Consider the following 13,637-nt stretch of genomic DNA (forward strand, 5'->3'; position numbering starts at 1 on the left):
CCATATTCTATTAGCCACAATGAATGTACACGTGGCTCCACTGCACCCCCTTGCTGGCTGGATGACTGGTGCGGCAAAGACAAAGATCAATTCCATGGACCCTCCATTATGTGTAGTGCTCACTCCACCCTTTCCGTTTGTTTTGCACTTTAATATGATCGTAACTGATCATCCCAATTCAGGACTTCAATCTTACTTCCTTCATACAACCCATCACCTCTTCTTGAATATATATGATTTACTCTCACCTCCAGTTGAAGAGAGTTCCACAGGTTCACTCTTTGGATGAAGAAATTTATACTTTCATCCTCCCAAGGAGCCGATCCAGTTTGCAACCTCTGGCTCTGGGCATGCACCATTACAAATTTGTCTGCCCATTTAGGAGGATTTTGAGGTCCCCATCACAATTCTAAACTTCACCAATGATCACAATCTTCACACCAGTCCTATCAACCCAGAAATTAATTTGGAGAACCTTTGCTGTATGCCCTCCACAGCAAGAAAACAACCAGAAATGTACACAACATTAAAGTATCTTCTCCCCAGAATCCTTTCATTAAGACATCTCTGCTTCTGTATGCAAATCTTCTCACACCATTTGCCTTCTTGACTACCCTGTTAGACCTGTATGCACATTCTCATCAAGTGGTGTACAAGCATGCATAGGTCGCAGCACAGTAAATAATTTCCTTGCCCATTGCTGATCAGATAATAATCTGCCTTCTTGCTTTTGACAAAGTGGATGGCCATACACATCATACTAGTTCTGCCCTGTATTTATCCAATCACTTAGAGGCGCCATGATTAGTGAAGCAGCAGTTAGTGCCACGCTATCACAGCTCCAGCGACCTGGGTTTGAATCCTTCACTGACTGTAAGCAGTTTATACATTTTGCCCGTGTCTGCATGGGTTTCCTCTGGATGCTCCGGTTTCTTCCCACCTTTCAAAGCGTATGGGGGTTGGAGGTTGATAAGGGTATTTGGGTGGCACAAGCTTTTGGGCTGCAAGGGCCTAATTACTGTGCTGTATGTCTAAATTAAAGTAAAAATCACTCAACTGACCCAAATCGCATAGGAGCCTCTCTGCATCCTCGTCAGACTTCACACACTCCCAACCAGCTTTGTACTAATACAATGTAGGAAATATTACATTTAATTTCATTATGTATATCTTTTCACAAAATCAGGATCTGCTTGTCCAGGCAGTGACCCTAGTTACTGCCCACCACTCAGAAAAAGGACCTTCCTTTCTCACTTTTCTTGCTCTGTTTCCTGCCAAATTCGGCTCCATGACAGCACTTTAACACTGATCCCATGTGCTCGGATTTTCCCACACTAATCTCTTTGGTTCAGAAGACATTGTGAAGACCTCCAGAGCCACATGAAATCCATTGGTTCTCCTCATCCATTCTATTAGTTACATCTTCCAAAAATTCCAGCACATTTATGAAGCATGATTTCTTGGCAACTTTGCATCAATCTGTCACTGTTTTACCAAATGCTCTGCTATTATATCTTTAACAATGAAATCTAACATTTTTTTTTTGCCAGTTGATGTCAGGCTAACTGGTGGGGTTGCATTAGCAATCACCCAATCCAGCTGAACTGATTCAGAATCCAAAGAAAACTGGTCAATGCCAAATACATGGATTATATCGAGGGTCACTTTCTGAAGCACTCTAAGGAAGACTATCAGCCCGATGGATTTATCAGTCTTCAATCTCATTGATTTCTCTCATCCCATTGATTTTATTCAATTCCTCCCTTTCAATAGACCCAAGATTCTCAAACATGCCTGGGAGGTTATGTGTTCCCCTTTGTGAAGGCAGATCCAAAGTACTTGTTCAATTGATATGGCATTTCTGCATTCCATTTATGATTTTCCATGCTTTTGATTGTAGGGAACATATTAAAAGTGTTTTTTTGTCAGATTTTATATTTGCTGTTTTTACCCTCATATTATATCCTCCCTCCCCGTAATAAATTCCTTGGTCCACTTGTGTTAAGTTCAAAATTATTCAGACCTGAGGTTAGCTGCTTAACAGGGCTTTAGATGTCTCCTGCTTGGATCCAATGTGATCATTAATTTCCCTTGGCCACTTTTGCTGTTTAGATTTCGTAAAGACAGGACTGTCTGATGTGGACTGCTGGCTGAAGGGGAACCAGGGATAGGAATAGGGATGCGAAAGGGTGCCAAGGGCACTGAAGGCTTCCTGATCATGTCAAAAGTTCGGATCTGGAGCTCAGGTTGCCGACGGCCTGGACTGGAGTCTGTGCGGCTGTGGGGGTGCTGGAGGTAAATCCACAGACACTCAGTGACTCTCTTTTGCTTCTATTTCTCTGACTGTAAGAGGACCAGGCAATTTCTGCTGATGGCAAATTTGTCTGCCTTACAGATGAAAGCAAATTGGGTGTAATACTACACCTGTTTCGTGACATGACAATAAAAGAATCTTGTATCTTGAATGAGTTATTAAATGTTTGTCGTTAACGTTTCAGGTCAGAGATCCTTCATCAGACTGTTTCTCTACAAATAGACTCTGAACTGCAGAACATTTCCTGCATTTTGTTTTGATTTTCAACTCCCTATGTAACATTCCCTAATCACTTTTAAACACCTCCATCAATTAGCACAGAATGAGCTTTGTTCAAGAAGTCACAAGTGCAGTTGCATGAGGTAGCAGGTAAAATTTACACCATTGCAGGAAACCTTCAAATTTAGAGAACAAAGGGAAGTTTATAATTCATTATAAAAAAACAACGCTGGACACAGATGTGTGCAATGCAAGGAGTTGATCATTTACCGAATAAGATGATATAAACTCTAAGATCAAAAACATTTAACAAACAACTGCATTCAAAACTGGCTGAGACCTAGAGACTTACCTAAGTTGTGCAACTAGTGATGGTAGACTACTTTGCAGAAGTGACTCAGAGAACACCAAGTTTTCAAATAGATGCTTGTTATGAAGTTCCCATGTCACTTGGAATTTCTTCAAATGTTCACTTTCCTGTCAAAGCAAGCAAACCACAATCAGTACGAAAGAAATGTGTATGCAAAGAGCATGGGATCTATTGTGCAGTAAACAAGGTTCAAATGCAGTCCCTTTGACAAGAGAAATATGCAGGAGGCTAGAATGCTTTGCTGGGTGGGGTATTGGAGGATGGTACAATAGGTACATGGATGTAAGAAGGATTAGATTGCTGTGGAATAGGTTTAGAGGTCAGCACCACATCGTACACTGAAGGACCTGTACTGTGCTATAACTAGAACTGAGTGACATAGCCTCAAGATCCAGGGCAGTAGATTTAAGACGAAGATGAGGAAGAACTGCTTTTCCCCAGAGGGTGGTGAATCTGTGGAATTTGCTGTCCATTGAAGCAGTTGGAGGCTATCTCAGTGAATATATTTAAGACAAAGATGGATAGTTTTTTTTATAAACAAAGTAGGGGAATTAAAGGATATGGGAAAAGGCAGGTAGGTGGAGATGAGTCTATCAGCAGATTAGCCATGATCTCATTGAATGGCGGAGCAGGCTCGACGGGCCGGATGGCCTACTCTTGATCCTATTCTTTTGTTCTCGATAATATTCGATAGGTTCAAAATAGGTTTGATTCTGAGGGTGAAAACTGCTCCTTGGTAACTAGAGTGCAGTGTGGTTAATCATGACATGCTCCCATCACGTGCATGTCTGCCAGATTCATGGGTCAACTAACCTTTCCCCGTGAATCACTGAATGGAATTATACTGATGGCAATGCCTTGATTTTTCAACTTACCAGCGTGATGAGGAAGGTACTGATTGTGCGAGCAGCTTGACAGAGTGCACTGTATTCCTCCAATAGGAGTGAGATGAATTGATGAGCCTGTGGTGGGCCCTGCACCACAGTTGTTACTTTGGATCCCATGGACAGATGTCGAAGCAAGCGTACCTTCATTTCTAGAACATATTCCCTAGCCTGCTGCTCCAAACGTTGGTACAACTGGTAGGGGTCCCGTTCACATAACCTAAGACCAGGGAAACAAATACAGACAAGTTTAAGTTTGTTAAAAAGAATGACTTGTATATTTCTACGAGCAGACGGACAACTACAGACATTACGAGTCAACATTTTTTAAAATTAAAAAAATACATTTGTACCTTTGTATGAGATCTAGAAAACACAGGGAACATGAAATAACTCCCAGCCAGAGACCAAAAGTTGATTGCTGGCCCTTGAATGAGCTTCGATGGCATTAAACAGGAACTTGCAATGACTGATTGACAGAGGCTGTTAGCAGGTAGAGGGGTGTCAGTGGTAGGGTGAGGGGGCATTAAAAGCAAGATAGAGTTTATTCAGGATCACTATGTTCCTGTCAAAGTGAAGGGCACGGCCAGTTGGATTAAGGAAACCTAGTTGGCTTGGGATATTGAGGCTCTAGTTGGAAAAAGGAGGATGGGCTTGTTGGATGTAAACAGTTGGATCGTGAGAATCCCTTGAGTACAAGCAATGCAGTATGCTAAAAGGGAAACCAGGAGGAAAAACAAGGATGAGATAGCTTTGACAGACAAGATAAAGAAGAATCCTAAAATAAGAGAAAAAGAGTAATGAGAGAGAGAGAGAGAGAGAGAGAGAGAGAGAGAGAAAATGGGGAATGGGGAAAGTAAAATTTGGAGTCTGAAGATAGATGGACATATGAGACAACTCTATCAAAGGGATAGCAGAGGCAGAATGGCAAAAAACAAATGGCCTCCTTGTTTTGCGATTCAACAGTACTATCCAAACACAGAAGCAAATTAACATTACCAACTCTGCATATGAAATTTTAAAGGCTCCAGACTCTAAGTACTGATCAGGAAGATGCATTAAACATTAATTTGTACAACACAATCCAATCCATATGCAGTTTGATGACCCTTAGTTTACCATATTCCCTGTGACTATTGTCACAAAACTTATTAAATACAAAAACACTTACCTGTCTACCAATTCTTTCATTCCCTCCTTATCTGGAACGAGTGACTGGTCCTGATCGTCAGCCAACGGCGTCCCAGCTTGGCGATAAATACATCGAACCATGTAACGTACCTCTGACCAATAATGCTGAAGTTGCTGAGATTCTCGTTCATTCTCTGCTGATATTTCTCTATAAAGAGGGACCACATTAAATAACTCACTTCATTAGTCTAAGATATAGGAACGGAAGTAGGCTATTCGGCCCATGGAGTACACTCCATCATTTCATCATGAACTGATCCATTCTCCCATTCAGCTCCATCCCCTTGCTTCTCTCCATAACCTTTGATATCCTGACTATTCAGATACCCATCATTCTCTGCCTTAAATACACCCAATGACCTGACCTCCACGACTGCCTGTGGAAGCAATTTTCCAGAGGTTCACCACTCTCTGGCTAAAGAAATTCCTCCGCATCTGTTTTAATAGGCGCCCTTCAATCCTGATGGTGCCCTTTAATCCAATAGGTACCCTCTTGTCCTCGAGTCCCCTACCACTCTCTGGCTAAAGAAATTCCTCCGCATCTGTTTTAATAGGCGCCCTTCAATCCTGATGGTGCCCTTTAACCCAATAGGTGCCCTCTTGTCCTCAAGTCCCCTTCCATGGGAAGCAATTTGCCACAATGACTCTGTCCAGGTCTTTCAACATTTGAAACGCTTCTACGAGGTGCCCCTTCATTCTTCTGGACTCCAAGAAAGTGTATGGTTATACATTTTGGTAGAAAAACTAAAAGGGCAGATTAATATTTGGAAACAGCCCAATAGCCAACAAACGTCCCTCATCTGCTAATCCCTTCATTCCAGGAATTATTCTTGTGAATCTTCTCTGAACCTTCTCTAATGCCAGCACATTCTTTCTTAAACAAGGAGCCCAAAACTGTACCCCGTTCTCCAAGTGAGGCCTCACCAGTATCTTATAAAGCTTCACATCAAATTCCTCCTCTTGTATCCTATTCCTTGAGATGTGAATGTTAACATTGCATTCGCCTTCTTCACCACCGACTCAACCCAGAGGGTAACCTTCAGAGTATCCAACATGAGATCTCCCAAGTCCCTTTGCACCTCTGAATTTTCTCCCCATCCAAATAATATCCTTCCACCAAAGTGCATGACTGTTCACTTTCCAACACTGCATTTCATTTGGCACTACAATCTTCACATGGAATAAATAGGATCTTTCTACAATTCTGCAAAAGAGCCTGTTCTCAGGGCAGTTGGGGAAAATCATGAGTTATGAAGTTGCATTACTGATTTACTCCAGATTTGATTCTGACAATTTATCACCAAGCCCATCATCACATTTCAGCCAAGTACCAACATAAAAATGATAAAGGAGGACTGAAAATCAAGCCAGAAATATTATACCCTATAATCAAACATCAAATCAATGGAAGTATTAGGTGTTGTTCCTCCAATTTGCAAGTAACCTCAGTTTGGCACTGCACGAGACTATAAACAATGGATTACCTCATGATTAAATGGCGGGGCAGACTTAATGGGCTGAATAGCCTATTTCTGCTCCTGCCTTATGTCTCTGTGGGAATGGTGTGTGGCCACTGGGCAATCCTGGTTACTGAACAGACAGATCATCAAAATGATCTTCCATTCTGCGTCCAGTTTCTCCAATGTCATAACGGAAGCACCGGATGCAGTCGATGACCCCTGCAGATTCACCAGTGAGGAGCTGCTTCACTTGAAAGGACTGTTTGAGGCCTGGAATTATTGTGAGGAAACAATAATGTGGCCATGTGTAGCATTTCTTGCAGTCACAGTATTTAGTACTGAGGGGGGTTTAGTACAAAAGGGATGAGTGAATGAGGGAGTCCCAAAGGGCATGGTCTCTGCAGAAAACGAGAGGGGAAGATGTGCCTAGTGGTGGGATCAAGTTGAAGGTGGCAGAAATTGCAGGTTGGCACCGGTCGTCCTCATGGGAGGAACAAAACCTAATATTCTGTCTGGGCACTCTCCAATAGTTGGTATCATCATCGACCTCCAGTTTCCATAAAACCCCTTCCTAGAGTTTCTCTTTCCCTGTGTCTTTGTCCTACAGTTCCCCATCCTCTTCCTTTCCCATTCACAGAGCTAATTTCTCCCCTAATCACTTGTCTTTTTTTCCTCTTCCACCCTCCCACCTATAACCTCTTAAATGTTAGCTCTTCCCTTCCCCTTTCCTCTGACCTCTCCTTCTGTCCCTCACCTTTTTATTCAGGTGTCTACCTGTTTTTGCTCATACTTTGACAAAGGGCTCAGGCCAAAACATTAGTTACTCTTTACTTCCATTTATGCTGCATGACCTGCTGGGTTTCTCCAGTACCTTTGGGTATTGCACTACTGCAGACTTTCCTGTGTTCGATATATGAAATAGTTACTTCATCTACCAGTTCAAGTTTATTGTCACGAACCAAGATGCAGTAATAGAGGTGGTTTTGCGAGCAGATCAATAAGGCTTTCCTTACACAGTGCAGTGATGCACCCTTTCTGGGTGAACTTGGGGAAGTTTTTCAGGGAATACAGGTGACATGTCAAATTTCTATGGCATCAATATGGTGCACAAGGACAATTCACTGGAGATGTTCACCCCAAGGAATCTAAAGATCTCTCCAATTCACCCACTGAAGCAAATTTTATTATAACCATAAGATATTGGAGCAGAAATTGGCTATTCAAGTCTGCCCTGTCATTCAATCACAAGCTGATTCATTTCCCCATTCAGACCACTAGCAGGCCTCCCCATAAAGAAAGATACCCTGGCTAATCAAGAACCTATCAATATCTGCCTCAAAAACACCCAATGACTTGGCCTCCACAACTGCTTGTGGCAACAAATTCCAAAGATTCACAACTCTCTGGCTAAAAAAATTTCTTCACATCACTATTCTAAGCAGGCACCCTTCAATCCTGTCAGAGACTCTCCCACCATGGGAAACATCTACTCTGTCTACACCTTTCTTTCAACATTCAAAATTGTTTCAATGAGATACCCCCTCATTCTCCTAAATCCCAATGAGTACAGGCCGAGAGCTGTCAATCTTTCTTCATTTGAGAACCGTTTCATTCCCGGAATCACCCTTATGAACTTCCTTTGAGCTCTCTTTAATGTCAGCACATCCTTAAAATTAGCTCAAAACTGCTCACAATACTCCAAGTGAGGTCTCACCAGTGCGTTAAAAAGCCTGAAAATCACATCCAGACTTTTAGATTCTATTCCTCTTGAAATGAACGGCAGCATTGCATTTGCCTTCTTCACCAGCATGCAAGTTTACCTTAAGGGTATCCTGCAGGAGGAATCCCAGGTTTCTTCGCATCTGGGAATTTTCGATTTTCTCCCCCTTTGTTGTCTCTGCCAAAGTGCATGACCTTACACTTCCCAATACTTTATATAATTTGCCACTTCTGTCAATTCTGCTAATCTTTCTGCAACTCATCAGAAAGGTGCAACAATGAACCGCACTCCTTAAGACTGCAGGGGGGAAGGCCTCCGGCCACCATCAGATCAACCCACTACTACAGGACCTCTGCAAAGAGCATCCTGGCCAGCTGCATCACAGTGGGGTACAGTTGTTGTAGAAAAATGGACCTCAATCCATTGGACCATAAGAGTGGCAGGGAAAATCACTAGGTCTACTTCCCTCCATCAACGTGATCGACCAGGATCGTCGTCTGAAGAGGGCGCGCAGAATTGTTGAGGACCCCTTCCACCCCGCACACACACAGCAATTTTCAGCTGCTCCCGTCGGGGAAGAGATACTGAAGTGTCAGAGCCAAAGGAACTGCTCACACTAACCATCGGAGACACTCATATATATGAAACAATATTTATTTTTATCTATGTATACTTGTCCTGCATGTGTATTGTTTGTCTGTATGTGTGTTATATGCCTGCATGTTTTGCACTGAGGACTGGTGAACGCTGTATTAAGGGGTTGTAAATATGCAATTGGATGATAATAAACTTGGAACTTGACTTGAACTTCCTGGTTTCATCGGCACTACCAGCCCCAAAACTTATCTTCATATCACCTGCCACGTGTAACTGTATTGTTACCCTAATGAACGGGAAAACTGATGCACTAATTGGTAAAATGTGGTGAAGTCAATGAACGGGAAAACTGATGCACTAATTGGTAAAATGTGGTGAAGTCAATGAACGGGAAAACTGATGCAATAATTGGCAAAATGTGGTGAAGTCAATGAACGGGAAAACTGATGCAATAATTGGCAAAATGTGGTGAAGTCAATGAACGGGAAAACTGATGCAATAATTGGCAAAATGTGGTGAAGTCAATGAACGGGAAAACTGATGCAATAATTGGCAAAATGTGGTGAAGTCAATGAATGGGAAAACTGATGCAATAATTGGTAAAATATGGTGAAGTCAATGAACGGGAAAACTGATACAATAATTGGCAAAATGTGGTGAAGTCAATGAACGGGAAAACTGATGCAATAATTGGCAAAATGTGGTGAAGTCAATGAACGGGAAAACTGATGCAATAATTGGCAAAATGTGGTGAAGTCAATGAACGGGAAAACTGATGCAATAATTGGCAAAATGTGGTGAAGTCAATGAATGGGAAAACTGATGCAATAATTGGTAAAATATGGTGAAGTCAATGAATGGGAAAACTGATGCAATAATTGGTAAAATGTGGTGAAGTTAATGAACGGGAAAACTGATGCACTAATTGGTAAAATGTGGTGAAGTCAATGAACGGGAAAACTGATGCAATAATTGGCAAAATGTGGTGAAGTCAATGAACGGGAAAACTGATGCAATAATTGGTAAAATATGGTGAAGTTAATGAATGGGAAAACTGATGCAATAATTGGTAAAATGTGGTGAAGTTAATGAACGGGAAAACTGATGCAATAATTGGTAAAATGTGGTGAAGTTAATAAACGGGAAAACTGATGCACTAATTGGTAAAATGTGGTGAAGTCAATGAACGGGAAAACTGATGCAATAATTGGCAAAATGTGGTGAAGTCAATGAACGGGAAAACCGATGCACTAATTGGTAAAATGTGGTGAAGTCAATGAACGGGAAAACTGATGCAATAATTGGCAAAATGTGGTGAAGTCAATGAACGGGAAAACTGATGCACTAATTGGTAAAATGTGGTGAAGTTAATGAACGGGAAAACTGATGCAATAATTGGTAAAATGTGGTGAAGTTAATGAACGGGAAAACTGATGCAATAATTGGTAAAATGTGGTGAAGTTAATGAACGGGAAAACTGATGCAATAATTGGTAAAATGTGTTGAAGTCAATGAACGGGAAAACTGATGCAATAATTGGTAAAATGTGTTGAAGTCAATGAACGGGAAAACTGATGCACTAATTGGTAAAATGTGTTGAAGTCAATGAACGGGAAAACTGATGCAATAATTGGCAAAATGTGGTGAAGTCAATGAACGGGAAAACTGATGCAATAATTGGTAAAATGTGGTGAAGTCAATGAACGGGAAAACTGATGCACTAATTGGTAAAATGTGTTGAAGTCAATGAACGGGAAAACTGATGCAATAATTGGCAAAATGTGGTGAAGTCAATGAACGGGAAAACTGATGCAATAATTGGCAAAATGTGGTGAAGTCAATGAACGGGAAAACTGATGCACTAATTGGTAAAATGTGGTGAAGTCAATGAACAGGAAAACTGATGCAATAATTGGTAAAATGTGGTGAAGTCAATGAATGGGAAAACTGATGCAATAATTGGTAAAATGTGGTGAAGTCTATGAATGGGAAAACTGATGCAATAATTGGTAAAATGTGGTGAAGTCAATGAATGGGAAAACTGATGCAATAATTGGTAAAATGTGGTGAAGTCAATGAATGGGAAAACTGATGCAATAATTGGTAAAATGTGGTGAAGTCAATGAACGGGAAAACTGATGCAATAATTGGCAAAATGTGTTGAAGTTAATGAACGGGAAAACTGATGCAATAATTGGTAAAATGTGTTGAAGTTAATAAACGGGAAAACTGATGCAATAATTGGTAAAATGTGGTGAAGTTAATGAACGGGAAAACTGATGCAATAATTGGTAAAATGTGTTGAAGTTAATAAACGGGAAAACTGATGCAATAATTGGTAAAATGTGTTGAAGTTAATAAACGGGAAAACTGATGCAATAATTGGTAAAATGTGTTGAAGTTAATAAACGGGAAAACTGATGCACTAATTGGTAAAATGTGTTGAAGTTAATAAACGGGAAAACTGATGCAATAATTGGTAAAATGTGTTGAAGTTAATAAACGGGAAAACTGATGCAATAATTGGTAAAATGTGTTGAAGTTAATAAACGGGAAAACTGATGCACTAATTGGTAAAATGTGTTGAAGTTAATGAACGGGAAAACTGATGCAATAATTGGTAAAATGTGTTGAAGTTAATGAACGGGAAAACTGATGCAATAATTGGTAAAATGTGTTGAAGTTAATAAACGGGAAAACTGATGCAATAATTGGTAAAATGTGTTGAAGTTAATAAACGGGAAAACTGATGCAATAATTGGTAAAATGTGTTGAAGTTAATGAACGGGAAAACTGATGCACTAATTGGTAAAATGTGTTGAAGTTAATGAACGGGAAAACTGATGCAATAATTGGTAAAATGTGTTGAAGTTAATGAACGGGAAAACTGATGCACTAATTGGTAAAATGTGGTGTAGCTGCCTTGAAACGGTTTTTTAAAAAATGTGTCATGACAGAATGAATGCAGGTTATTTGTCAGGAAGAGTTTCCTGGATAATATGACCACACTTACCTGCGCTCATTGCATGCCTCACAGTTACAAGCTATTTCTGACGTTGCGGGGGCATTTACATCTGTACCAGGTACAGGCTGAGTTCCTACAGCCAGTCTTCCACCTATTGAGTCCTGGGGTGCTCCATTATTGGCTATTGGCATATGCAATAGGAAGTCTTGATTCTATAGGGGACAAGCATAGAAATACAAAATATAGTCAGTCCTTTATTAACTGGAAAACATTAAAACATACTTCTCAATAATGTCAAAAAATTCCAGGTTAAACCCAACTTGGAGGATTTGTTTTGTGCCCATTCTTTCTTTGGCTTGGCTTCGCGGACGAAGATTTATGGAGGAGTAAATGTCCACGTCAGCTGCAGGCTCATTTGTGGCTGACAAGTCCGATGCAGGACAGGCAGACACGGTTGCAGCGGTTGCAGGGGAAAATTGGTGGGTTGGGATTGGGTGTTGGGTTTTTCCTCCTTTGTCTTTTGTCAGTGAGGTGGGCTCTGCGGTCTTCTTCAAAGGAGGTTGCTGCCCGCCGAACTGTGAGGCGCCAAGGTGCCCGGTTTGAGGTGATATCAGCCCATTGGCGGTGGTCAATGTGGCAGGCACCAAGAGATTTCTTTAGGCAGTCCTTGTACCTCTTCTTTGGTGCACCTCTGATATGATGGCCAGTAGAGAGCTCGCCATATAACACTATTTTGGGAAGGCGATGGTCCTCCATTCTGGAGACGTGACCTACCCAGCTCAGTTGGATCTTCAACAGCGTGGATTCGATGCTGTCGGCCTCTGCCATCTTGAGTACTTTGATGTTAGGGATGAAGTCGCACCAATGAATGTTGAGGATGGAGCAGAGACAACGCTGGTGGAAGCGTTCTAGGAGCCGTAGGTGATGCCGGTAGACGACCCATGATTCGGAGCCGAACAGGAGTGTGGGTATGACAACAGCTCTGTATACGTTTATCTTTGTGAGGTTTTTCAGTTGGTTGTTTTTCCAGACTCTTTTGTGTAGTCTTCCAAAGGCGCTATTTGCCTTGGCGAGTTTGTTGTCTATCTCGTTGTCCCATTACTAAATAATGAGGATTGAGTATATTTGGACTTTCCAAAAGAATTCAAATAAATATTCCTGAAGTAGTTTCTTGGATCAGACTATATTGAGATTTGTCTAACGGACAAAAAATGGTCGGATTATTCCTTTTGGATTGGTACGTTACAATCATTGGATTGGTACAAGGATGACATTTGATTCTCAGCTTTAACACTAGCAATCACTCAGATGACAAGACAAAATAGAATTCATGCAAAATAGAATTGTGTCAGTACAGCACAGAAACAGGCCTTTCAGGCCAATGTTCCTACCAACTACCTGGGGCAAGTTAAGTGATAAACTAAGGGATGAGGTGGAATCAAAGAATACAAAAAAATGATGGAGAAATGTTGAGTGAGGATTCAAAATGGCAGATAATTTGGGGATTATGAAGAACTGAGCAATATGACAAGACCATCCCTCAAGTACTGTGTACTTCATGTTTTGGCTTTGTTACATTTAGAAAGAACAACGCCTTGTAAAGGGATTGAAAAAAGACAATAGATGGATCGATAACTTGAGGTCGAAGGACCCATGCAGACTGCTGGAACTGGCTCGTGGGAACCAGGTATTGGAACTAGGATTTGAGGGAATGCTGAGGGCAAGAAGGGTTCCTGAAGGGCCTCGGGAACAGAAAGCTTCCTGATCGTATCGGAGGTTAAGATATGGAGCTTGGGTTGACGATTGTTTGAACCGGAGGATGTGCTGTTGCAGAGGCCGTGGGAGCCCTGGAAGGGAAATTCACAGTCACTCAGCAATGATTTTTTTCCTCTTTCCCCAATTGTTAGGGGCATCAGG

General features: G+C 41.3%; 1 protein-coding gene across 2 annotated transcripts in view; it reads right to left on the minus strand.

The window, feature by feature from the left end:
• Positions 1–13,637, minus strand: part of fam193a (family with sequence similarity 193 member A) — a 120,247-nt gene that overhangs the window by 79,294 nt on the left and 27,316 nt on the right. For both annotated transcript variants that reach the window (XM_069942166.1, XM_069942155.1), the window contains 4 exons: positions 11,769–11,932; positions 4,959–5,126; positions 3,779–4,007; positions 2,886–3,010 (listed from right to left, as the gene is read on the minus strand). In XM_069942166.1, the coding sequence (XP_069798267.1) occupies positions 2,886–3,010; positions 3,779–4,007; positions 4,959–5,126; positions 11,769–11,932 (686 nt within the window). The remainder of the gene's footprint in view (positions 1–2,885; positions 3,011–3,778; positions 4,008–4,958; positions 5,127–11,768; positions 11,933–13,637) is intronic.

This window comes from Narcine bancroftii, chromosome 1, assembly GCF_036971445.1.
Source record: "Narcine bancroftii isolate sNarBan1 chromosome 1, sNarBan1.hap1, whole genome shotgun sequence".
Taxonomy (NCBI): domain Eukaryota; kingdom Metazoa; phylum Chordata; class Chondrichthyes; order Torpediniformes; family Narcinidae; genus Narcine; species Narcine bancroftii.